The 26,672-nt window shown below is 38.7% G+C and overlaps 1 protein-coding gene across 2 annotated transcripts in view; it reads right to left on the bottom strand.

The window, feature by feature from the left end:
- The window catches only part of COL5A1 (collagen type V alpha 1 chain), a 1,013,097-nt gene that overhangs the window by 173,301 nt on the left and 813,124 nt on the right, over positions 1-26,672 (bottom strand). For both annotated transcript variants that reach the window (XM_044058757.1, XM_044058756.1), the window contains exon 37: positions 22,349-22,402. In XM_044058757.1, coding sequence (XP_043914692.1) covers positions 22,349-22,402 — 54 coding nt within the window. The remainder of the gene's footprint in view (positions 1-22,348; positions 22,403-26,672) is intronic.

Here is a 26,672-nt window from a genome sequence, read left to right as displayed (position 1 = left end):
CTATTGCAAACTAGAGAGAGGCAGTTAAGTCTTAAGGGAAACAATCATCATCATTCTCAGTCTGTGGCAGAACTCACTGAGTGGAAGGCAGAAAGAATGTAACATGAGTGCATTCAGAGAAAAAAAAAACTGGTAAGACAAACCTACAAGGGTGAAATCTTGAAGGGTATCTCAAGGAAAGCACTATAGACCAAGTGAAAAAGTGACAAAACAAAAGTTGTTTGTTTAAATAAATGGTAATAGATCCACAGAAGAGTACTGTTTAATGAATTAAGTGAAAAATAGTAATCAAAGAATATATGAGCTGGATTTATGGTAATACTAGAAGAAAGAAATGAGAAATCTGTCATTGTACTACATAGCTAGACAGGTGAGATGTCTTCTCAATAGGATTGTCATCTTTGCATATTTCAAAAGTAGGATGGTCTTTACTGAAATATGATATTCTTCGAGAAGACAATATACACAGTCAGGGTAAATGATTAAGTTTTACTTTATTAATGAAATACACTTAGTGTTGCATCATTTTAGTTTGATTACTAAAATGTTTCAGGTACATAATCACAGTTTTCTGCAACAGTCAGAGGAAAGTTAAAAATGAATTTGGTAAAATCTTAATAATTTTACCATTGTTTTCATGTTAATAAAGAAGAGATCTGCTTACATGGAAACTGCACTGCAGAAAACTGACAAGTGTCATCTCTGCTTGCTATTCCATGACTTAGCAGTCAAACAGAGTGCATAACCCAAACAGCCTCACTTCCTGTGTTGATAAATGCTAGCAGATATGACAATATTTAGCCTTTCAAGAGTTCATAGGTTAGGTTTATAGGTAGGTACTAGGCTATCTGCCCGAGGGCATTTATAAGCCTAGCCAGAGTGTGTCAGCTTTCGCCGCCCCATTGATTAATTAACTGATCCTCTGTCAAGAAGAGCCAATGAAGTGATCTCAGGGTGTATTCTCTTTTACCCATCCACTCATCAAGGTTTCTTTTGAAGAGTGTTAGTGAGGGGCTCTGCCTAATGTAGTTAGGAATTTTGTTCCAAAGCATGGGGAGTCTCTGTGACAGGAATCTATCCCTCCAGCATGTTCTATTTATTGTTGTGGCGAGATTTATCTCACTAGATCGAGTGGCTCGCAGTGACTTGGATTTCTTTAGGTGGAGCATGCCCATCAATTCTGAGTTGGACATGGCTTTGTAAGTCAGGCAGAGATCACCTCTGAGTAAGCGATATGCGACTGAGTTTTTCCAGTCGGGCTGCATAGAACATATGTTTGAGGCCAGTAATCCTCTTGGTGAGGTACTTTTGTGGTCTTTCCAGCTGTTGGAAGTGTCTTGTGAGGTACATCCCAAATGGGGCATTGTACTCTATGATGGGTCTGATGAGTGACGAGTAGACGGGCAGTATAACCTCTTTATTTCTAGATGCGAACCCTTTAGTAATTAGATGGGCTATATAGAAGGATTTCCTAACTACTTTGCCAATATGATTGTCAAAGGAGAGATTACTATCTACTTGGGTCCCGAGATCTCTTATTACCTCTTCTGTATTAAGGGGGCTGTCACCTATGTGGTAATTCATGGATGTTTTGTTTTTCCAAAATGGGATGACTATGCATTTTTTGGCATTTAGCTTGAGACCATGACTTTGACACCAGGTGTCCGTCTCAGTAAGGCCCTTTTGGAGAATGTCTGTGTCAGCCGGAGAGTCAATTATGGCTCCCAGTTTGCAGTCATCGGCGAAGTTGGTTAGCCATAGTCCTCCTGTGTTTGCCTGTACTTCTGAGAAGTATATGCCAAACAGTAGGGGTCCGAGGACTGAGCCTTGTGGGACATCACTTGTGACTGGTTTAGAGTCAGACCTGGAGTCTGCTATTCTTACTGTGTGAGTTCTGTCTGTAAGCCAGTTGGCAACCCATCTCGTGACGTAGGGGTTTATTTTCAGGCTGGTGAGTTTTTCTATAATTCCAGAGTGGGTAATGGTGTCAAAAGCCTTGGCGAGGTCAAGGTAGGTTGTGTGAACTACCTTCCCCTCAGCTATGGACTTGGTGACTGTCTCGAAGAAGTCAACCAGGTTTAGTAGGCATGATCTGCCCTTAAAGCTGAACTGGGACGGGTAAAGTGTTTAGAGGATCCCAATGTCTTTGTTAATGAGTTACATGATGATGCTCTCCATAGCCTTGCAGACCAGGCTAGTCAGGCTTATGGGGCAATAGTTACCAGGGTCAGTTGTGGCCCATCCTTTGTGAAGCGGAATAACCATTGCTGTGCACCTTTCTATGGGCACTTAGCCTGTGGAGAGGCTGAGGTTGAACAGTGTGTTTAGGTGGGGGGTTAGTTTGTTCTGTAGTTCATGCAAGACGCAGCCTGGGACACCATCTGGCCCAACTGATGCTGTGCTTTTGGCTTTTGAAAGGGCTGTTTTCACCTGTGTGTCTGTGATTTCCAGGTCACTACACTTTTCCAGTATTGTTGTGGGCCCTTTTGGGGGTGAGAGGGGGGTGAAGTTTGCACTGAATCTATCTGCCAGGATGTTGGCAATATCAGTGGGTTCAGTATATTTTGTGCTATTTTGCACAAGCTCAGAGCATATCTGCGAGTTGCCACTTAGATTCTTGACATAGCTAAAGAATGCTTTGTGGTTATCTTTCGAATCCTTGGCTATTTTTCTTTTGAAGTTAGCCTTGGAGGATTTTATGAGGGACCTTAGTTTCTTACTGATACTGATCAGGGATGTCTTTCCTTCTTGGGATTTGCTTTTTTTCTGTACTTGTTTCCTCCTTCTATTGTATAGCCTGTTTATGGCAGGGGTCCAACAGACTGGTTTCCTTCTCTTAGGGGAGTGAGTCTTGGTTTTGCTAGGGATGGCACGATCCATGCATCCTTGTAGGTGCTCATAGAGTGCATTTGTAAAGGTTCCTGCATCTTGGACACTGTTATCCTTTAGCTTGAGGGGCTGTGAAACCTACCACCTCTGTCTTAAGTAAGGTGAAGTTTGCTATAGAAAAGTTTTTCACTGTGGTTTCCTTGGTTGGAGGTGGTGGTGTGTGGACATCCAGAGTGATTAGTTTATGGTCAGATCTAACCAGTGATGGGTTGACCTCTGGTGTGGAACACCTGTCGCCCATGTTGGTGATGACCAGGTCCATTATGTTTTCACCTCTGGTAGGGGAATTTACCAGCTGATCCAGGGCATTTGAGTTGATAAATTTCAGGAAGTGCTGGACCTGGGAGTTTGTACTTGAGTAGTTTTCCCAGTTAACGGTAGGGTAATTGAAATAGTCCAATATCAGGATGTTTGGCAGGACCTTCATGTTTTCCAGTGTCTCCAGAAAGGCAGAGTGGTGGCCTGGGTCTTGGACGGTGATCTGTAGCAGGCCACAATTTGCACTGCAGATTTGCCTGATGTTAGTTGCACATGGATGATCTTGGAGGTATCATGTTGCGCCACTAACCTGGAGGTGTAGGTATTCTTGATGAATATGGATACACCCCCTCCTTTTGTGTTTCAGTCTACATTCTGTGGCCAAAATGTGTGGTATGAGTTGTAGCCCGGTAGTGCTGGGGTGCTTTGTGGAGCCTTGAACCAGGTTTCAGTTACTGCACAGACGTCAACCTTCTCCATACTGAGGAGTGCTTTCAGCACGTGCATTTTGAGATTTAAACTCCTGGCGTTGAGTAGCATAACCCTCATTTTTTATTTGTGCTGTTTACAGAGGTGGGTTTGACTTTTGAGCCTTGCCTAAAAAAGGCACTATGGGAGCAGCAAGAGCCTTGGCCAGTATTCAAAAGCCTATTAGTGACAGGTGCAAGCTGTCTCTTGCGAAGCAACGAGGCTTATCGAGCATGTCATCCCAAGCTGATAGACACTGGATCCCCTTTGAATGACACCAGAAGCTTATCCAATTGTTCAAATTGATATTTTTTTCTTTATACTGCGGTATCATTCTTGGTGAGAGCAGGATGCTGCTCAGGGTCAGGGTCATACCTGCCTGGGCTACATGATCAGAGAGCTCTTCCATGTCTCTTTTCATATAGTCCAGGGAGGTATGTCTCAGGTCATTCACACCAACATGAAGTATGACAGAGTCATATTTGTACTTGTTCTGGAGTGACCTGAGTGCTTGTGTTATGTGGTGGATTCTGGCTCCCGGTAGGCAGCTAAAAGTAACCTTCTCCTTGTCCAGCCTGGTGAGTGGGACGTCAGTGGCCCTGACTATAGAGTCACCTATTACTAGTGTGTTGGGTATGTTACTTCACTTTAAGGGCTGTGATTGTGCGGCACACTGATTTTGTGTTTTATGTGTTGTCTGGTTTGTGACAGGAGGTGCAGGTTTTTTGGTTGTCTGCTTTGGAGGTTTGTGATGTGTGATGCTTTTGCAGGTTTTTATTTAGAGCCTCCAAGTATGATTTTGTGTATTTATGTGTATTTTTTGCCAGTGCTGGTTTAGTATGTCTATGTGAGGCTGGAGGTATGGTGCAAGTGTTAACCTTTTCCTCATGATTGCCTGTTCCAGTCTTGGGTGGAGAGAGCTTAGCCTCCAATTTAGCTATATAATTGCATCTCTCGCATATGTTAATGTTTTGTGGTAGGAGGAAAGGGTTGTCTGTGTACATGAGGCAGTTGTAACATTGCCTCAGGATACCCAGGTTCACCAGCTGGGCTGCAGAATATACCTGAAATTGCCTTTTGGTCATGCCTGAATAGTAGGGTGAGCTGCTTAGTCGCTTGGTTGGTGAGGGGTGAATAATGAGCCTTGCCCTGCTGGGCAATCAAGTGTTGGGGTATATTAGTGCTTGCTATTAGGTCTGAGCAAGTGCTAGACTGTAGGATTCTTTTTAAGTGCTTAGGTTAAGAGTTAGACTACTTTCAAGGGAAAAACTGAAGAGGTGGCTTGGTAGAGCCAGGAATAATTTAGCCCTAGCTAACCGGCGCTGCCCGGACATGCAAAACCATGCAAATGTGGTTTTTACAGCAGGAAAATGAAAGAGATAGAAATTAGCCCAAAATTGCCTATAAGCTACTAACTTCTTGGCTGGAACCACTCCTCCAGGGACAGATGGCTGCTTAAAGCTCCCTCTCTCACAGGTGAACAGGGAAACCTCCCTCTATCTAGGTAAGGTATGGGCAACTCAGAAAATTGTAACACAGCTCTGAATTCAGCACTAGCCTGAAAACTGGACTATACTAGCTTAGAAGGAAAGGTGGGAAACGAGGAAAAAAAAATTTTGGAAAGATAAGGCAAAACAGTAAAAAATACACTTAAAACAGCTTTGAACAACTACAAACAGTAAAAAATACACTTAAAACAGCTTTAGATGACTACAAACAATCAGAAAAGGCTTTTAAATAAATTACCCAATTAACCAGTAAAAAAAATCTCAAAACTGAACCCTGTTCCTGTAGTTTTCACTCAGACAAGTTCTAACTGCACACTCTTGCCACTGGGGTGCAGGGGAACCTTCTCCAAAAAAGAAGGCCTGGATTAGTGCTCAAGTTACACAAAGAAAGCTAGATTCAGCAGGCCTGGATCTAGTCTATGCTACAGCAAACAAGGCGCACCAATTTCAGTAAGAAACAATTCAAATATGCAGGCACTATAAGCCTTTAACCAGAAATTCCCAGCTCAGAAGAGCAGAGTCCAGCCTCTCCTCCCACAAGAGTGCAGACCACGAACCTTCGTAATGTAAAATAACTGGCCTGAAGCCCAAGTACTTAAACCAGAACTAATACACTTTTAGAATAACAGACACTAAGCTTTCAATCAGCAGTTCCCAACTTAGAAGGATGTAAGCTGCCTGTCCTGCCACAACAGTGCAGACCACAAACCTTCTTAATGTAAAACAACTGGTCTGAAGCCCAAGTGCTTAAACCAAAAGGCTTAGAATGATAGTTACACCAAGCAGTAATAAATACAATTGGGTACTTTTAAGATGACACAAAAGCAAAATAAAGTAATAAAGTAGGAAGAAACACAAATACAGTAAAAGCAGATGAAAAAAGTGCAAATTTTTTATTTTGAGTGAGCAAATGAGATGGGCCCAGGAGGAGTATCCAAATGCAAATTTACAAGAGGGGCGGCCAGTTTCAAAGCCACCAAGATTAACACCAAAACAAAAGCAGGGAGAGTGGGTGGGAACTAACTGAAAAAAACAGAGCCACAACTCCCAGCTAGATACTATAAATGCAACATAAATAAATCAATTTAAATACTGTATTATTTTAAAAAAGTGCAATTAAAGATTTACTTAAATTCACTTATACATCCAGTTGATTGCATGTAGGTCTTAGCTGGCCAAAGCACAGAGTTTAAGCAGAAAATAATCCAAAATGTACCACTTATATAAGGCAGAAACCGAATAACAATGAAGTGAACTACCCCCACTTATCACTGGCTATGCAGGAATTCTAACAAGCATTAACTGAAAAAACAGAGCCACAACTTCCAGCTAGATAGTATTTAATGCAACACAAATAAATCAATTTAAATGCTGTATTATTTGAAAAAAGTGCAGATAAAGATTTACTTAAATTCACTTATACATCCATTTGATTGCATGTAGGTCTTAGCTGGCCAAAGCTCAGAGTTTAAGAAGAAATTAATCCAAAATGTACCACTTATTTAATGCAAGTACATGTATTTGAAAGAAAAATATCTGGAGCGTTTATAACAGTAGGAAGAAAAGTTGAAGTCATGAAAAGTTAATCAGTTTCGTTGAAGTAGTGAATTAATGTATCCAGGAAAAAATGACAAAACAGCACTGAGCATAATTTTTAGAGACAGTAGGGGCTAAACCTCCATTATAGCCATGTAGGGGGATGTGACTTTTCAACCACCAAATCAGCAGTGCAACAGGGTTAGAAAAAAAAACAACCAGTAAGCTTTGGCTATGACATAACTACTTCTTGGAAAACATTTTACCTTAAAAACTGTGTGAGATGAACAGTGTAAAATAGAGGCTGAGAGGGGGAAAGGGAGAATTACAGGGAGCAGTACACAAGTCCAGGAAGACTAAGCAGAAATTCACATATGTGGTTACGTATTTAGTGTATGAGCTGCAAGATACTGTAGTAGAGGAAGAAAAGGAGAAGCGAGCAGTCTGTAAATGAAAGCAAAGCAAGTTGTTTGTCTTGCACGACAATTATTTAACTCACAAAAGTATAATTTTCTGCCTCAGACTGCACAATTTTCTGCTGGATTAAAAACATTTTTCCTGCCTTATAAAAATATGGCTTGACTCCAACAGGCAAAATACATGTCATTCATGAATGCCATTTTGGTAATTCATGACACTAGCTTTATAGATGCTTAGTTTCAAGTATTACAAAACACGAGCTGGGACTCCGAGTAAAACTGCCACCAGTGCCATCTGGGTATGGCTACTGGGATCAGTATCACAATTACAATAATGTGTGATTTAGTGACGTTACAAATCCACTGTCAGCAGCATTTCATTAACAGCTCAATATCATGTCCTTGAACTGAACACTAACAGTACTAGACTGAACCACACCAGAGTTTTCTCCTTCAGCACAAACAGCTAGTAACATTTACATGTGCTCACGCATACAGACTAGATCTCATGCACACTCACACACATTGCATATACAGGTTTAGAGATAGCTTCAGTCATGCCCCTAAATGCATGCATGTACTTGTGCTTGTGTGTGCGCATGCACACACACACACACACACACACACACACACACACACACACACACACACACACACACACACACACACACATATGCACTACTTGGCTGCTGCACTGCTGACAGACTCCATCCTGGCACAAAAGTGAATGGGTATACACCTTTGCAAACGGCAGCCTTTTTCTCTTTTCTACCCCCAAAACAGCAGTAGAGCTATTCTGTGAATCATTCTTCTGTTCTACTCCAATATTTCTGGGGAAGAGAACACCAAAATAAGAGCAAACTGTCAAACTGGAGTTATGTCTGGAATTTCTGGAAAAGAGCACATGGTTCATTTGCATTAGCCATGCCCCTAGATTGTCACATTTGCTTTTAGTCTTTGCCAGCATCACCAATGCCACACTACAGGCAGGCAGAAATGAGAGCAATGTTTAAAAAAAGATACCCAGACAGTTGCAATAGTAGTAGGAGCAATGGATCTTATAAAAAAGAATTTACAGTCATATATAGATATGCTACCAATACATGTAACTCCATACGAACAGCAGAAGGAGTCATATTACTGGGCACATTGCAGGTGCTGCGAAGAGCACTACTGGCTGACATCAAAGATTGAAACAATACTAATTTTCTGAACTTAAATTGTACTTTGACTTAGGAATGGGGTCCATTCCCGTCATGGTATTAGAAACCCAAAAGACTTGGAGAAATTAAAAAACAGACTTAGATCTTAACAGACTTCGACAAAGATGCTAAATGGATAGAAGAAGTCAAAGAAAGAATAAGAAGTTTAAAGGTACATGATATGAAATGGGATGAAGTAACAGCCAGAGAGATTGAAACAAAGTTAATAAAAGCCTCTAATTGGAAACCCCAGGCCCAGATGCAGTACCAAACTTTTGGTTAAAAGTATTAACATCTTTGCATGAGGATTTAACCATGAGTAAGAACTATTTATATGCGCACCCTGAACAGACACCAACCTGGCTAATAACAGACAACACAGTGCTTCTACTTAAGAGTGATCCTGCAAGCTACCCTAAAAATTATAGACCAATAACTTGCCTTCTAATGGCATATAAACTATATATGGGAATTGATGTTGACAGGGTTTATAGTCATTTAGAAGAAATCTCAATTATAGCAGTAGAACAAAAGGGAAATAAAAAAAGTCATATTGAACAAGGGATCATTTGTTGTTAAATAAAGTAATATTGAAGAACTGTAAAAAGGGGAAGAATTTAAGTTAAGATTGACTATAAAAAAGCATTTGATAGTATCCCACATTCATGGATAAAAGAGTGCTTAAAAATGTATAAGATATACCCTACACTGATTGACTACATTAAAGTGACCATAAACAATTGCAGACCACTTTGCAATTAAGCCATGATAAAGGACTGATTATTATCCCGGTGATAAAAATTCAAAGTGGGATATTCCAGGGTGTCTGTTTCTCACCGTTGCTATTAACCCATTAAGCTATTTACTTAACAGCTTAGGCCATGGCTACAATTTGGCTCCTAAAAAACAACAAAGTATAAAGACTTCTCATCTTCTGTTTGTCGATGATTTAAAACTGTATAGCTCATCAGATGAGGAACTGAAAGCACAGCTGCAGGTTGTCAAAACTTTTTCATATGATATAAGAATGCCATCTGATCTTGAAAAGTGTGCAAAAGCAACCATTAAATCAGGAAAACTGCAGCACCAGGAAAACATCAGTTTGGGACAATAATGTGATGTAAAAGAACTTGAGCAAGAGGGAGTGTATAAATATTTGGGAATTGGTGAAGGATCAACAATAAAACATGAACAAATGCGAATAAAACTTAGTAAGGAATACTTTAGAAGACTTTAATTAATTCTGAAAACAGTGTTGACATCTAGGAATAAAATCCAAGCCATAAACCAATTTGTTCTTCCTGTCCTAACTTACAGTTTTGGAGTGACTGACTGGCCCCAAAACGTGCTGGAAAGATTAGACAAGAAAACAAGAAGGGTGCTTCATGCTCACCAAATGATTTTATAAAAATCAATGCATACCAAGATTATATATTCCCCGTTCCAAAGGAGGGGTCATCCTCCTTGAAATTGATCACATGTGTAGATCTGCAATTGTGTGGACATATCTTCTGACCTCACAAGATCCAAATGTAGTGTAAGTTTTGAAATATGAGGAGAATAAATCCAAAATGACTTTTCTGCTTAATTTAGCAGAAACATATTGGTGTCAAGCAGGAATGGAAATCAAACCAGAAGTAGATAAAAATCAGGCAGCTACTGAAGGTGCCAAAAAAAAAAAAGAAAGAATATAAGGTGAAGGACCAGATGAAAAGGCAAGAAATGTAGAAAAAGCATAAATACAGTTGCAAGTATAGAAGACTTCTGGAAGGACCTCATGTTGATCTGGAACGAATGCAGGAATGGTTAAAGAGAGGCAAATTCAAACCAAGAGATGAAAGGTTAATATTGGCAACCCAAGATAGTGGGCTATGTACATGCTGGTTTACAAACTCCATTGAACAGGTGGGAGAAAGAGACAAATGTAGGTTTTGTAAAACCAAATTGGAAACAGTCACACACCTTGTTGCTGGTTGCGACATACTAATGGCGGAAGTACTGTATACTGAAAGGCATAATAATGTGGCAAGATTGTTGCACTGGGGATTGTACAAACATTATGGTATTGAAGTGGCTGAAAAACATTGGAAACATAAGCCACAAAGCATCATAGAAAATGATGGTTTATATCACATGGGATCACCCATTACCAACAGTTCAAAAGATAGATGCTAGAAAACCGGATATAGTGGTTAAGGAAAAAGAAGACAAGAGTAGCATTGATCATCGAAATCGCCACACCCAGTGACTAAAGTGTCTTGTGTACCAGAGAGACACAAAGTCATATCAGGATCTGCAGGCAGAAATGAGAGCAATGTGGAAGAAAGATACCCAGACAGTTCCAATAGTAGTAGGAGCAACGGGTCTTATAAAAAAGAATCCACAATCATATTTAGATATGTTAGCAATCAATGTAACTCTGTACGAATTGCAGAAGGAGCCATTACTGGGCACATTGCGGGTGCTACAAAAAGCACTTTTGGCTGACATCAAACATTGAAACAATATTAATTTCACGGAATTTAATCGTACTTTGACTTAGGAATGGGGTCTACTCCCGTCATGGTATTAGAAACCCAAAAGATTTGGAGAAACTAAAAAAAAAAACACACTCCAAATGGAGAGATGATAAAATCAGCAAGCAGTGGAGAGTAGTATTTCTGGAATTTAATTCATCTTCATGTCTTGGTGAGTACCTTCATGAGGTGGACCCTGTTTTTGCAACATCTCACAAAGACGGCAGTGATATACAGACTGTATTTGATATAGCATATGTACAGAAATAGGTTGTAAAATAAAAAAGACAGCTGTGTGCACTAGTCTCAGAATAAAAGTGCCTAATCCTGGTATTCGCACTGGTTCCAGGACTGAAAAAGAAATGACAGTGTAGAAACCTCGATACATGGAAACAATCCTACAGTGGGGTTAGGCCAGGCTCATTGTGAGGATGGACCCTGTTACAGAAGGAAGTAGTAGTTCACAAAAAATACAAAAGCTAACAGGCCAAAAAAAGAGCCATAAAGATGATAGAATGGACTGTTGAGGATAAGGAAGAAATTATGTATTGTTACTGTTATGCAGGAAGCCCAGAATTTCCAGATAGAAGATATTCAGAAGGATTGAGCAAAATTACAGGAAAGAAAAATACTTGCAGAAGAAAACTGCCAAAAGCTTCAAATGCAAATCTGAGCTCATTAATACAACAGATCCATGATAAACATTATACAGACCAAGAAACTTTGTGAGCCATTTGGAAAAACAGAGAAGTGTGAAGATACAAAGAACAATACCTAGAGGTATAAAAAGGAAACATGGACATGGAAAGAAAGAGATCTGATATGGTGCAATATGTATGTAAAGGAGAAAGCTAAACTAATCAATACAAAAAGCAGTTCCAAAGATATTTGAAGACAAATACAAAGAAACCCAAATATGAACACTTTCACAATTCAAAGAATAAGACCACAAAGGGAAATGTAGAACATAAGATTAGTTAAGTGGAAGTTAAATAAACCTGAAGGTTTAGAATACCTGAAAAATGAAGGATTTAGTGCAGAAAGTCTAACACAAGTTATGTCACAGCATGATAAAACGAGTCCCCAAACATACGGAGAAACAGGTGGAGTGGAAGACATCTGAAGAAGAAATATTGACATGGAAAAGAAAAAGAGATTTAATATGCATTATCTATGCAAAGGAGAAAACAAAATTAATCAGTACAAAAAAGCAGCATCAAAGATGTTTGAAGAGAAATACAGGCAAAGGCATCTGGATATGGAAAATTTCACAATACAAAAAAATTAAACAATGGGGAGAAAGTAGGAAAGAGGACTGGTAATGGAGAAATTAAAGTAGAAACTGAAGTTACAGATTACCTGCAGAATGAAGGATTTAGTGTAGAAAATCCAGCTTTGGCAATGTGACAGCATGATGGAACAATGAATCCCCAAATTAAGGAGAAACAGGTGGAACAGGAAGCATGTACTCACTTGCCACACGAAGATACTCTGGAGTCTTCAGTAGGAAACCATTATAAAAGTTCTGTTGGAGTTGAACAGCAAGGGAAGTAGCAGGAAACAATGGCAACTCTGATGCAGTCATTGTTGTGGACTGATACGCCAATGAGTGTAACAGATGATGCAGGATGCAGCTAAACAGAATATGTCACAGGAAGATGTTCTAAAACTTTCTGTAGAATGCCTGCAGAAAACGATTAATAAAGAATATGCCCTCAGCTTAGAAGAAAATCATCTAAGGGAAGAGTTGCTTTATTTGATAGAGATGGATGCACATATTAAGGTCAACAAGATTACAGAAAACAGAAGTAAATAGGATATATTACTGTGCAGCTAAATTAATAACAGATAAAGTCTTACTACAAAAACTGAGGGTAATAATGACAAGGAAGAGAAGAAGTTAAATGTTATTATGGAAGTATCAAATAGAGAAAACTATACAGCAGTTAAGACAAGAAGTGTCACTTTTAAAAGATTATAGAAGAGAGAACAGATCAACAAAAATACCTAGAAAGATAGACAGGATAAGAGCAACACACAGTATTAGAACAGATGGGGATATGTCATAAACTATTGCAAATAATAAAGATATCAACACATACAGAAAAAAACTTAAAAGATGTGCAGATAAATATCAATGAAAAGTACATAATAAGCAATTCAGTGATGACTCAAAAACGTTTTACAGAGAAATGGGAAACAAAGCAGAAGAAATAGAAACACCACACACACGCAAGAAATTGATATATATATATATATATATATATATATATATATATATATATATATATATATATATATATACACACACAACAAAGATGCTGAATGGATAGAAAAAGTGTAAAAATAAAAACAAAAAAATACAAAGTTCAGCTGTACAAGATATGAAATGGAATGAAGTAATGGCCAGAGTAATTGAAACAAGCATAAGAAAAGTTCCTGTTTGGAAAACCCCAGGCCCAAATGCAGTTCCTAACTTCTGGCTAAAGGTATTAACTTCTTTACATGAATATACAACAAACCTCCACTTGTTGACAGCTGCTACTGAGTACAAAGAAGTAAATAAATTGTTCAAAAATACTCCAAGTAGCACACAGCAGATAATCACAGTAGTAACACTCCAGTGCAGTCTCTTAATAAAAATGATTTATTGTAGAACAGGTACGGTTTCACAAATCTAACGTTTGCTTCATCAGACCATCTTAATTCATATTTTACAGCAATTTAAATAGTCAAACACTAAAAAATTTTTGAAATGACCAATCAAATATCTCTTTCATCCATGATCTCATAAACACATGACCGGTCCATTCAAAGAAATTCTAACAGTTTAAAAATACATACACCATGAATTAAAATACATTAAAAAGTACTGCGGTGGTGGTGCTGAGGTAGCATTGTCGCCTCACAGTAAGACGTTGTCCTGTTCGATTCTCAGCTAGATCGTCTTCTGTGTGAAGACATGCGTGAATGGGTGTACCTTTGTTGAAGGTTGTGTGTTAGGGCTGGCAACTCGGCATGTAAAAATCTACTGCCAATCATTAGCGGACTGGAGTTCAGCTGTGGCGACCCCTAACCGGGAAAAGCCGAAAGACACAGCAACAACAAATATATAAAAAGTATATATAAGAATAACATTTCCTACAGCATCTAAAGCATACAAATAACAAAACTTATATTTATCTTCTATCAACATATATCAGGGCATTATTTCAATAAATTTATATTCTTAAGTTTAGATGTAATTACTATATGTTCATTCAGCCCTTTCCCTAAATGTGCCTTAAGGTTGACAGTCCATTTAAGATCCTTTTCTTCTGGTACATTAGTTATATTTCCCATCCTAACATCATCCCCAACTATTTCTAAGACACTAAATCTAATCTGATGGTCCCATCCCCTGCTTAAGCATATGCTGGGCAATGGCACTATAATTACGACCCCTTTTCATGCAGTAGACTTAATTCCTTATATGCTCCCTCAGATGCCTATTTATTTTTCCTTTATAGCAAGATCTACAACATACACACTGGGCAAGATATATAAGGTTTTTGCTGTTACAGCCAGCATCAACCTTTACATCATACTTTTTCCCTGTATCAGGATGTTCAAATACTGTCTCATCAAATATATAGGTACAGAAATTACCGTTGTTAAATTTCCTAGTTCCTTTACATAGGATTGGCATACTATACCACCAGCACTCTTAGGATAATATAACCTCTGCTTGAGTGACCTAGTATTTCTGTAAACCACAGAAGGTTTTTCTCCCACCAATTCTGCTATTTGACCATCTGCTTGTAATACATGCCAGTTCCTCTCTATAATACCTCTGATCATTTTGCTATCACTGGTGTATGTAAGTGCAAGCGCTACATTATTAAACTTCCTGTCTTGCTTAGAGTTATTATACTTATATGCTGAATAATAAGGGCTCACTTTATTCTTCCTAAGACTCCTAGCAAGATCAGCAAAAAAGTATATATTTTGCCCGGTGTGTATGTTGTAGATCTTTCTATATAGGAAAAATGAATATAGGAAAAATGAATAGGCATCTGAGGGAGCATATAAGGGACCATATCTGCTGTATGATAGAGGGGACATACTTATAGTGCCATTGCCAAGCATATGCTTGAGTAGGGGATGGGCCATAAGTTTAAATTTAGTGTCTTATAAATAGTTGGGGATGACGTCAGGATGGGAAATATAACTAATGTAACAGAAGAAAAGGAGTGAGTTTAAGTGGATTGTCAACCTTAAGGCATATTTAGAGAAAGGGCTGAATGAACATATACTAATTACATCTAAACTTAAGAATAGGAACTTATTGACATGATTCCCTGATATATGTTGATAGAAGATGAATATAAGTTTTGTTATTTGTATGCTTTATATGCTATAGGAAATATTATTCTTATACATACTTTTTATATATTTGTAATGTATTTTAATTCATGGTGTATGCATTTTTAAACTATCAGAGTTTCTTTGATTGGACCGGTCATGTATTTTATGAGATCATGGATAAGGGAGATATGTGACTGGTCATTTCAAAATTCTTTTAGAGTGACTATTTAAATTGCTGTGAGATGTGAAGTAAGATGGTCTGATGAAGCAAACATTGATTTGTGAAAGTGCTTACCTGTTCTACAATAATTTTTATTAAGAGACTGCACAGGTGTGTTACTACTGTGAGTATCTGCTGTTTGCTGCTTGGAGTATTTTTGGACAATTTTTTCACATGAATATTTAACCCTGAGTAAGAACTACTAAATGCACATCCCAAACAGGCACCAACCTGGTTAACAACAGGTAAAGCAGTACTTCTCCTTAAAAATGCACCTGCAAGCTATCCTAAAAGCTATAGACAATAACATGCCTTCCAACAATATATAAACTATATACTGGAACTGAGGCCGACAGAGTTTACAGTCATTCAGAAGAAATCTCAGTTATGGCAGTAGAACAAAAGGATAACAAAAGAAAGCCATATGGAACAAAGGATCATTTGCTGTTAAAGTCATATTGAAGAACTGTAAAAAATGGGAAGAATCAAAGTATGACTTGGATCAGTTACGAAAAAGAATTTGACAGCATCTGACATCCGTGGATAAAGGAATGCTTACAGATGTATAAGATACACCCTACATTGATCAATTACTTTACAGTGGCCATGAAACAGTTGCAAAGCACTTTGCAGCTAAGCCATGATAATGGACAAATTATTATCTTAGGAATAAAAATTCAAAGGGGGCTATCAAGGGTGATTTTTTTTCACCACTGCTCTTTTGTCGTGCCTTTAACCTGTTCAACTGTCTACTTAACAGACTAGGTCATGGTTACAGTTTGGCTCCCAGAAAACCACAAAGCATTACAAATTCTCATCTTCCTTTTATGGATGATTTAAAACTGTATAGTTCATAGGTTCGTACTAGGATATCGGCCCTAGGGCCTCTACAAGCCTAGCCATAACAATTCCCTGGCTACTTCTTCCCAGAATATTTACTTCCCTGGTCCCCTGTCTAGCAGGGTGACTGACGTGATCCCCGGGGTGAATTTCTTATCTCCCATCCAATCGTCAAGGTTCCTTTTGAAGAGGGCCAAAGAGGCATTCTGCTTGACATGTATAGGCAGTCTATTCCAGAGTATGGGGAGTCGCTGGGTCAGGAACCTATCCCTCCAGCATGTTTTGTTCATTGTGATGACCAGATTTGGATCCCTGGAGCGTGTGGCTCTGAAGGATTGAGATTTCTTTAAGTGTAGCATGTCCAACAGCTCTGGGTTTGACATGGCCTTGTATGTTAAGCAGCGATCACCTCTGAGTAGGCGATATACGACAGAATGTAGCTGGAGTTTTTTTAGATGGTCAGCATAGGGCATCTGCTTTAGGCCTGTGATTCTTTTAGTGAGTTATTTTTGTGGCCTTTCTAGCTGTTGCAGGTGTCTTGTGACGTACATACCAAATGGGGTGTTGTACTCAATAATGGGTGTAATGAAGGATGAGTACAGTGGGACAATGACCTCCTTTTTTCTGGATGAAAAGCCATTAGTGATAAGGTGTGCCACATAGAAGGATTGCCTGACTGTTGTGGCGATGTGGTTATCGGAGGTGAGGCCACTGTCCACCTGTTTTCCTAAGTCCCTTATCACACTTTTGGTTTTTAGTGTACTGCCACTTATGTGGTAATTCATGGGTACATATTTTTTCCCAAAGGGGATAACTATACATTTCTTGGCATTGAGCTTGAGCCCATGGCTCTGGCATCAAGCATCTGTTTCTGTAAGGACCTTTTGTAGAATATCCACATCATTTGGGGATTCAGTGATGGCTCCCAGTTTGCAGTCATCTGCGAACTTTGTTAGCCAGAGTCCCTTAGTGCTGGCCTGTACTTCAGAGAAGTAGATGCCAAACAAGAGCGGTACCAGGACTGATCCCTGAGGTACTCCACTTGTCACTTGTCTGGAGCTGGATTTGGAATCGGTTACCTTTCAAGTGTGGGTTGTGTCAGTAAGCCAGTTGGCAACCCATCAAGTGACATAGGGATTAATGCCCAGCTTAGTAAGTTTATCTATGATTCCAGAGTGGGGGATGGTGTTGAAGGCATTGACAAGGTCCAGATAGACTGTGTAGACTGCCTTACCCTGATCCACGGCTCTGGAGACTGATTCGAAGAAGTCAGTCAGGTTGAAGAGACAAGATTGGCCCTTCATGAAACCAAACTGGGTGGGGTCCAGTGTTTGAAGGTTGCCAATGTCTTTGTTTATAATTTCCACGATAATGCTTTCCATGGCTTTGCAGATCAGGCTCATTAGAATGACGGGAAGATAGTTCACGAGATGGAAGGTGGATCCTCCTTTGTGGAGTGGGATAAATGTAGCTGTGCGCCACTCATTGGGCACAAAGCCTGAGGTGAGGCTGTGATTAAACATGACACTTAGGTGAGGTGCCAGTTCATTTTGTAGTTCATGTAGTACACAGCCTGGGATGTCGTCTGGTCCAATGGATGTTGTATTCTTAGCTTTGGAGAGTGCATTTTGTACCTATGTGGTCGTGATTACCGGAATTTGGCAATCTTTTGTTATTGAGATGGGCCCTTTAGGGGGTGAGAGGGGGGTGAAGTTGGCACTGAATCGATCTGCCAGGATATTGGCAATATCCTTGGGATCAGTATATTTAATGCCATTCTGTTGTAGCTCAGAGCAGATTTGAGCATTGCCATTTAGATTCTTGACATAACTATAGAATGCCTTGTGGTTATCCTTGGAATCTTTGGCAATTTTATTTTCATAACTAGCTTTGGAAGATTTTATGAGGGATCTCAGCTTCTTACTGAGGCTGGTAAGGGAGATTTTTGGATCCTGGGATTTTCCTCTTTTCTGCAGCAGATTTTCCTTCTGTTGTATAATTTGTTTATGGCAGGGGACCACCAGATTGGCTTCCTTTTTTTGGAGGAGAGCTTCTTGGTTCTATTTAGAATGGCACAATTCATGCATGAGTGGATGTGCTCGTACAGTGCCTGACTGTAGGATTTAGCAGTTGAACGTTCAGTTCCCATCTGCATGGGTGTCATGAAGTTTGTTACTTCTGACTTTAGTAGCATGATGTTGGCCTTGGAGAAGTTTTTTATGGAGGTTTCCCTACTGGGGTCCTGGGGTGGGATGTGGACGTCAATGGTGATTAGCTTATGGTCAGACCTGACCAACGAGGGGGTGAACACTGGTGTGGAACATCGATCTCCCTTGTTGGTAATGACCAGGTGTAGGTTATTTGAGCCCCTGGTGGGACTATGAATTAGTTGATCCAGGGCACTGGAATTTATGAATTCCAAGAACCGTTGGGCAAAGGTGTTGGTGCCCGAGTCGTTTTCCCAGTTAATGTCAGGGTAGTTGAAATCACCCAGTATTAGGGTGTTTGGTTGTATCTTAATATTTTCCAGTATGTTTAGAAAGGTGTTGTTAGAATCTTGGGGCATGGTGGGGGATCTGTAGCAAGCTACAATTTGGATTCCAGTCTTACCTAGTGCTAGTTGCACCTATAGAATTTCAGATGCATTTGGTTGGGCAGCTAGCCTGGAGGTTTGAATATCCTTGGTGAATATGGACACTCCTCCACCTTTAATGTTTCGGTCCTGGTTTGGTGGTCGAAAAGTGTGGTAAGAGTTGTAGCCTGGTATTGCAGGGGTGCTCTCTGGAGCCTTGAACCAGGTCTCAGTTACTGAACAGATATCGATGTTCTCCATTTTTAGGAGTGGCTCAAGAGAGTGCATTTTGAGGTTTAGACTTCTAGCATTGAAGAGCATTACCTTCAGATTTTGCATGCTTATATCTGTTATGGTGGTGGTTTTGACCTTTGAGCCTTGCCTAAAAAGGGCACTATAGGGATGGCAAAAGCCTAAGCCAGTAACCTGAATCCCAGGGATGACAGGTGCAGACCATCTCTGGCAAAGCATCGTGGTTTGTCGATCATGTCGTCCCAGGCAGACAGATACTGGATCCCCTTTGAATGACACCAGAAACTTAGCCAATTGTTGAAGTCAAATCATTTTGTCCTTATACGTGGTATCATTCTGGGTGAAGGCATGATGTTACTCAGGGCTAGGGTCATACCTGCCTGGGCCACATGATCTGAGAGGTCTTCCATGTCTCTTGTCATGTAGTCCAGGGAGGTACATCTCAAGTCATTCATTCCAACATGGACAATGACAGAGTCATATTTGTACTTGTTGTGGAGTGACTTGAGTGCATGCGTTATGTGGTGGATCCTGGCACCCAACTGTGAGTGGGACATCAGTGTGCCTGACTATACAGTCACCTATGACTAAAGTGTTGGGTACGTTGTCTTGCTTTAGGGGGCTGTTGGGTGGCACACTGGTGTTTTGAGCTATATGTCACTTTGGTTGTGATTGGTGTTTGTTTGCGTTTCAGCTTCAGAGGTCTTTGTTGCTTGGGCAAGTTAATGTTGAGGGCCTCTGCATATGTGGGTTTAGTGTTACTGTGTGTGGATGTTGGTGGTGTGGGTTTTGAAGGACTATGTTGTGCTAGAGGTGTAGTGCAGGTGTTAACCTTCTGCCCTTGACTGTCTAGCACAATCTTGGCTGGAGAGAGCTTTGCTTCCAGTTTGGCTATGTAAGTGCATCTCTCGCAGTTTGTAGTTTGGGAGGTAGGAGGAGAAGGTTGTCTGTGTACATGAGGCAATTGCCGGATTGCCCCAGTATGCCCAGATTCACTAGGTGGACAGGAGAAATCACCCTTAAGCTGATCCTTGGACATGCCTGGTTCGGTGTTTCTTTTGTGAAGTACAAGAGCTGTTTTCCCTTACCTTGGTAAGGTATTTTACAATTATGGGCTGTTTAGTGCCTGCGATTAATTTCTCCTTATTAACAAGGAGAGTTGAGTGCTTGTATCAGTTTAAGGCTTCCTCGTGCTTTCCAGCAGGTTTCAGAGCAAGTGCTGGTCACAGAGATTCAGATTTTAGTGCTACTACTGAGAAACCAGCTAATTCTAAGGGAAAATTTGAAGAGCAGACTTTCTGGCACCAGGAATAGTTTAACCTTAGCCCCACTGTGATGGGCAAAATAGTGCAAATGAGCATTTTTATGCCAGAAAGTTGAAAGGGATAGAAATCAGCCCAAAAATGGCCAATACGCTACAATTTCAGTGTTGAGACCACTCCTCTAGCATTAGATTTGCAGTACAATGCTCACCACTCTCCCTGGCCAGCAGATAAGGAGCGGAAAGCACAACTGCAAGTAGTTAAAACTTTCTCAGATGACATAAGAAAGTCATTTGGTCTTGATAAACATGGAAAAGCAACATTTAATGCAGGAACATTGCAGCACCAAGAAAAGAAAAAGTCTGTGACAGGAGTGTGATATAAAAGAACTTGAGCAGTAGGGGGTATATAAATATTTGTGAATTGAGGAAGGATTAGCAATAAAACATGAATAAATGCAATAAGAACAAAAAAACTCAGTAAGGAATACTTCAGAACACTAAAATTAATACTGAAATCAGCCTTGACATCTAGGAACAAAGTCCAAGATAAAATAATATGCTCTTGCTTTTCTAACTTACAGTTTTGGGGTGACTGACTGGCCCTAAAAGGTACTGGATCAGTTGGACAGGAAAACAAAAAAAAATCCTGCATGCTTAAATGATATGCAAAAATTAGAATATACCAAGATTATATATCCTCATTCTGAAGGATGTATGGGCCTCTTCAAAATTAATTACATGCACAGATCTGCAATTGTAAGACTGCATACATATCTGCTGACCTCACGAGACCCAAACATAATGAAAGTTTTAAAACATGAGAAGAACAAGTCTAAGATGGCTTCCCTGCTTAGTTTAGCAGAAGCATATCGGTGTCAAGTGGGAATGGAAACTGAACCAGGAGTCAACAAAGATCAACTAGGACCTGAATATATCAAAAATACAAAAGACAGAATTTAAGGTAAAGGATCAGATGAGAAGGCAAGACATGTGGAAAAGGCATAAATATAGCTGCTAGTACAGAAAACTCCTGGAACAACTTCATGTCAATCAGGATCTGATGCAGGAATGGTTGAGGAGAGGTGAATTTAAATCAAAAGATGAAAGGTTAATATTTATGTCTCAGGACAGTGGACTTATGTACACATTGGTTTACAAAGTGCATTGCACATGTGGGAGAAACAGATAAATGCAGGTTCTGTAAAACAGAAGTGGAAACAGTCACACATCTTGTTGCTGGGTGTGATGCACTAATGGCAGAAGGACTGTATACTGAATAATGTGGCAAGACTGTTGCACTGGGGATTGTGCTGAGAAGTAGCTGAGAAGCATTGGAAACATGAGCCACAAACAATTATACAGAATGATGAAGTTTATATCAAATGGAATTACCCATTACTAGCAGCTGAAAAAAAATAAATGGGAGAAAATCAGATATAGTAATCCATGAAAAGAAGACAAAAGTGGCATTGATCACTGAAATTGCTACACCCAGTGATTTCAGTGTCTTACAGACAGAGACATACAAAGTCATACAATACCAGGAATTACAGGCAGAAATGAGGGCAATGTGGAAGAAGGATACCAAGACAGTTCCAACAGTAGTAGAAGCAATTAGTCTCTTAAAAGAGAATTTACAGTCATATCTAGATATGCTACCGATACATGTAACTCCATATGAATTACAGAAGGAGTAATTTCTGCGCACATTGCTGGTGCTGCATAGAGCACTTTTGTCTAACATCAACGATTGAAATAGTACTAAGCAGTACTAATTTCATGAACTTTAATCACACTTTGACTTAGGAATGTGGTCCATTCCCATCATGGTAGTAGAAACCCTAAAGACATGGAGAAATGAAACCAGAAGACTGGTTCAGCTGGGTGACTGCAGTGAAATGGTTGTCTTTGAATGACTTGGGCATATAACATACTGTACATCTTGCTAAGAACAGGACTGTTCACTGAGTAGTACATTTCTGAATCTCTAAGACTGTGTATTACCTGATGTATCTATATTTGTCACAGTGCACGTTCTTTGATCTTGCAGTACTTACTGTTTCTCCTCTTGGTCCAGGGTGTCCAGGCAGTCCGTCTTTCCCAGGAGGTCCCTGAAATTAAAATATTAGAAATCAGTAACTTGCAAAACATGCTTGATACGTACATTTAGTAAACAGATAACCAGAACTGAAAAACACAATTTGAATATTCATTTACATGATTAAATTATTTAAGAACACCATGAAAGGACATGACTATACATTGTGCTAAGTTCTCCTAATCTCCAATGCATACACAAAATGTTTAAATTCTGCACTCTAAAAATGAAAAACACATATTATATTAGCAGATGTATAGGGACATATAGCACAGAGCTGTCAATAATCAATAAACTAATACTAGTAAAGGGATCATTTTACTATTTAACTAAGTTTGTAATCATTGCAAATGTTATAAGTGACTATCCAATAACTTTAATACAGTTTTTTTAATGATGAATTGCACAAATACAATATTTCTGCATTTGTAATTATTTCATGGTTATGTATTTGATTATGTTGCAAATTCATTCAATGACTGCACTGAGGAATAATTCATCAGTGTTTTCTCTCTCTAGTCATTTTCCCTTCTATTTCTTTTCTTCTTTCTCTATCACATCCTGGATTCAGTTCTTATATTTGGAAAGGCAGTAATCCTCAATCAAAATGTTGTTCCTTCAGAAACAATTGTTAGATACTGCCTTAAATTTAAATAACAAACACAATCTACATTTTGAATACAAGTGCTTGTTTGAGTATTAAATAAAAGTGTGCCATTCACTATTAGCATGAAATGAAGAAGAAATAATCAAAATTCATTTATAAAGCATAGCAAACCACATATTTATTTAGCAAACATGGAAAACCATGGGTTTATTTTTTGCTTTTTTCATGTAAGGTTTCATTCTAAGCCTACCTATGCACAAAATCTAAAAGAGGAAATACCATTTTGGAATGTACTGCAGAACCACATTTACACAAGATGTTTGGTAACATGTTTCCTCAGTGTTTTTTGTATTCATTTTTGTGGAGTTTTGCAGAAATGTTGCATTTTAACCATTTGAACACACAGAGAATTGATAAAAATCTACCCTTACATATTCATGATTTGAAAACAGCAAAGTAGTTCAGTGTAGTAACGGAGGACATGGACCATAGAAAATACAAAAACTAATAAAATCTAAGGAAATAAAGTAATATGTGGGATTGGTGGTGGGGACTTGTATAATGTAAAGATGGCTCATATGACAGGGTCATTAAACATCAATAACTTTGTACACAGAATGTGCTGATTGTGCCTAATGCCACTACTGGTAGAAATGTATAATTCCCAAAAGCAGTTTAGCAGCTTATCTACATGAAACAATGTCAGCCCTCAAAAATTCTACAGAAACCCATGGGGGTACCAGTCATAATTTCAGGCACTGAAAAAGTGATGAGAGACATTTCAGAAATGGTAAATGAGTATAGTACCCTTCCAATCAACCTCCATTCAAATATAAACAGCATTACAGAGAGTTAAAAGTATATCAGTGTATGAAAAACACATGTACTTTTTCAGTTGATAGATACCTAAAATTAATAAAGACCATATTTTATTCTATTGCATTTCAAATAATTACCACATGTTTTCCTCAACATTTTAATAGGGAGATGGCACATACATGCCTCAGTGCTACACAACAGTTTTTCTACTATATATCCACACTTTGTTGTAGGAAGTGCATGGAAAACACATTGGGGAGGTTACTGTGGTTTTTGTTTGCAGCTACAGAAAGTTAGAAGATTATAATATTTTGGTCTCATTTAAATGATTATATTTACCCTTCCTTTCATGGAGCTCTTTTTCTGTGTGTGCTTCCTGCTTGAGATCAGTGCAGTGTTAGCTTACTAGAGACACAGCATTGCAGGGTATTCATGTATACATGAAGGGACTACTTAGAGTTCTTTTCCAAATATAGAGTTTTGGATAAGATGAATAATACAGCAGCAGAAAAGACCATCAGCATATAAATGCTAGCTATTGAATGGTACATACACTGCAGAGGGGAGATTAAGTAAAAACAGTCTGGACCCTGTGTCAGATGATAATTTGCAGAGTCCCAACCATTGTTATCCACTGTTGGACTTAAGACAGAGGGAATCAAAAGGTAAGTTCTCATTCAAAAAAGCATCCCCACCATTGCAGAGATGTGAGATTTTCATCCTGCCCAGCCATTTTAACATAAAAAGTATAGGTTGATAGAGGACAGAGGGAATTTAACAGAATACTGCAAGTGGATAAGCATTTCTTTGAACCTTTGTCAATGGATTCTGTTTAATACGACTGAAGAACGATAATTAAATGCAGAGCTGCCAGTGAATAGTGTTTTTTTTTCATCCTTTCCAAACCGCAACTGCTGTAATAATACTAATGAGCATAAATAAGTCTTAGGATCCTCATTTTAAGGTGCCACATGCATTCTGTACATTATAGTGATGTCGTGCAATAGCAATCACTGCTTTATTTTTGCATGTAATTATTTCTGCAATGCTGATTGCTGCATAGACCACCTTATTTACTGTCTTGATCATGCATATCCATTTACTATGTGGTAAAAGGAAGTCCTACATACCACCCCACAAACATAAGCAGCATTACATAAAACAGAGCTTACAAAATTAAAAGTATGACAGTGTTAAGAAAATTGTGCACTTTTTTCAGTTGCTACATACCTTAACATTTTATTGAAGACCATATTTAATTATACTACTTGCGTTTCAGTTAGATGTGATGCAGACTGTGTGATTGTGATAACTGGGGTGGGCATGGATGGAAGCATGCTGACCCATCCAAGGTGTCAGGTGGCATGATTGGCGGAGCCATTCTTTTTTTTTTTTCAATTTAATGCAGAGGAACAGATGGAGGGCTTTAGGACCTGGTATATCTCATTAAGAGGGAAGAGGTAAGTGGTGTCTTATTGGAGAACTTCTCTCTTTCTTTTTTTTTTTTTGCATTGGATATTATTTGCTACAGTTACTAACTTCATGCTTTATATCTACTAGTCATTTTGTCATTTTGCATAGATGTGGTGAAAACTGTATGGGAAGATACTGGGCCCTATAATATAATATAGACTATGTAAACTTTTCATCATCATGTTTTACATATTCCTAATGCAGCAGATTCAGAAAAGGATTGGCCAAAAAGGTCTAACCAATTAAACTGCATAAAACCACTCAGAAACTTTTGTTTATTCTGTATTTACCATACAAATGTATTATTCTAAATGGCCCTTTTTCAGCCACTTCCTAAGTAACATTTGCAAGATAAAGGTTCAGTGTGGGTTACTGAGGATTTAAAAATTATTCACTATATTTGACAACTAATGAATGAACTTCTAAAACTTAATTAGGAAGTGAAAACTATTGCTATTATAGCTAGGATTAATTAAAGATCCAAAGTACATAGAATTTATATGGGAGACAAAGCTTGTTGAGTAAGGTTTTGCTAAATTATGAAATTATCTGGTGTTTCTGTCAATTCCCTGTTTTGTTGAAACTATCTATGTTAAAAAGAGAGATTATAGAGTAGCAGGAGTGAAAAAGTTTTTCTGTATTCTTATATTTAAATGATCTTTCAGTTAGCATATTTAGAGATCTGAAGAAGTAGGGGATCATTCCCCAAGTAAGTGGTTTTGCTGCCACTGCAAAAATAGTGTTTTTGTAATTTTCATTGTAGTTGACAATACACTGTCTTGACCTTTTACCAGAATTAATTCTGATGAATGTTTTGGCAGTATTTATCAAGAAACTCCTTGATGGGGCTATGTATGTGTCATCCTTGGGGGGGGGGGGTATTTCTGGTTTTATGGCTTGCATGTTTTAATTTTTCAGCAGTAATAAAATGCTTCACTGCATGCCAGAGTACACATAACATACTTCATGAGTGTTCTCACATCTCTCCCATTACTCACAGATATACAAAATAATGAATGTAATGGAACCCCAGCAGCAGTTAGTCCAGTGTACAGCATGATTTTTCTGAACTACAGAACAAGTAAGGCTGCCTAAAAGAAAGCTTTCAGCAGTATAAGCCTTACTATTAAAGGTTGAACCATGCCTGGAATGTTCACAGTTCCCCACTGATAGTTCCCATAAGATCATGAGATTTCCAGAGTGATTTTATTAAAGTAGTGTTATTAAAGCAGAATACCTTTTTCTGTTTCAAATAATTTCCTTAAATTTCCTTTATGATCTAATTTATTGTCCCAGGAAGCAACAATGCAACTATAAGGATATAGTTTTTTTATTTTTCCATTTAAACAGTCCAAGTAAACCATAGCCATGTTTTTATTGGGCT

Source organism: Protopterus annectens, chromosome 16.part0 (genome assembly GCF_019279795.1).
Source record: "Protopterus annectens isolate FY-2018-M chromosome 16.part0, PAN1.0, whole genome shotgun sequence".
Classification (NCBI taxonomy): domain Eukaryota; kingdom Metazoa; phylum Chordata; order Ceratodontiformes; family Protopteridae; genus Protopterus; species Protopterus annectens.
The sequence above is the reverse complement of the archived record's forward strand: the minus strand, read 5'-3'. Positions and strand labels throughout refer to the sequence as shown.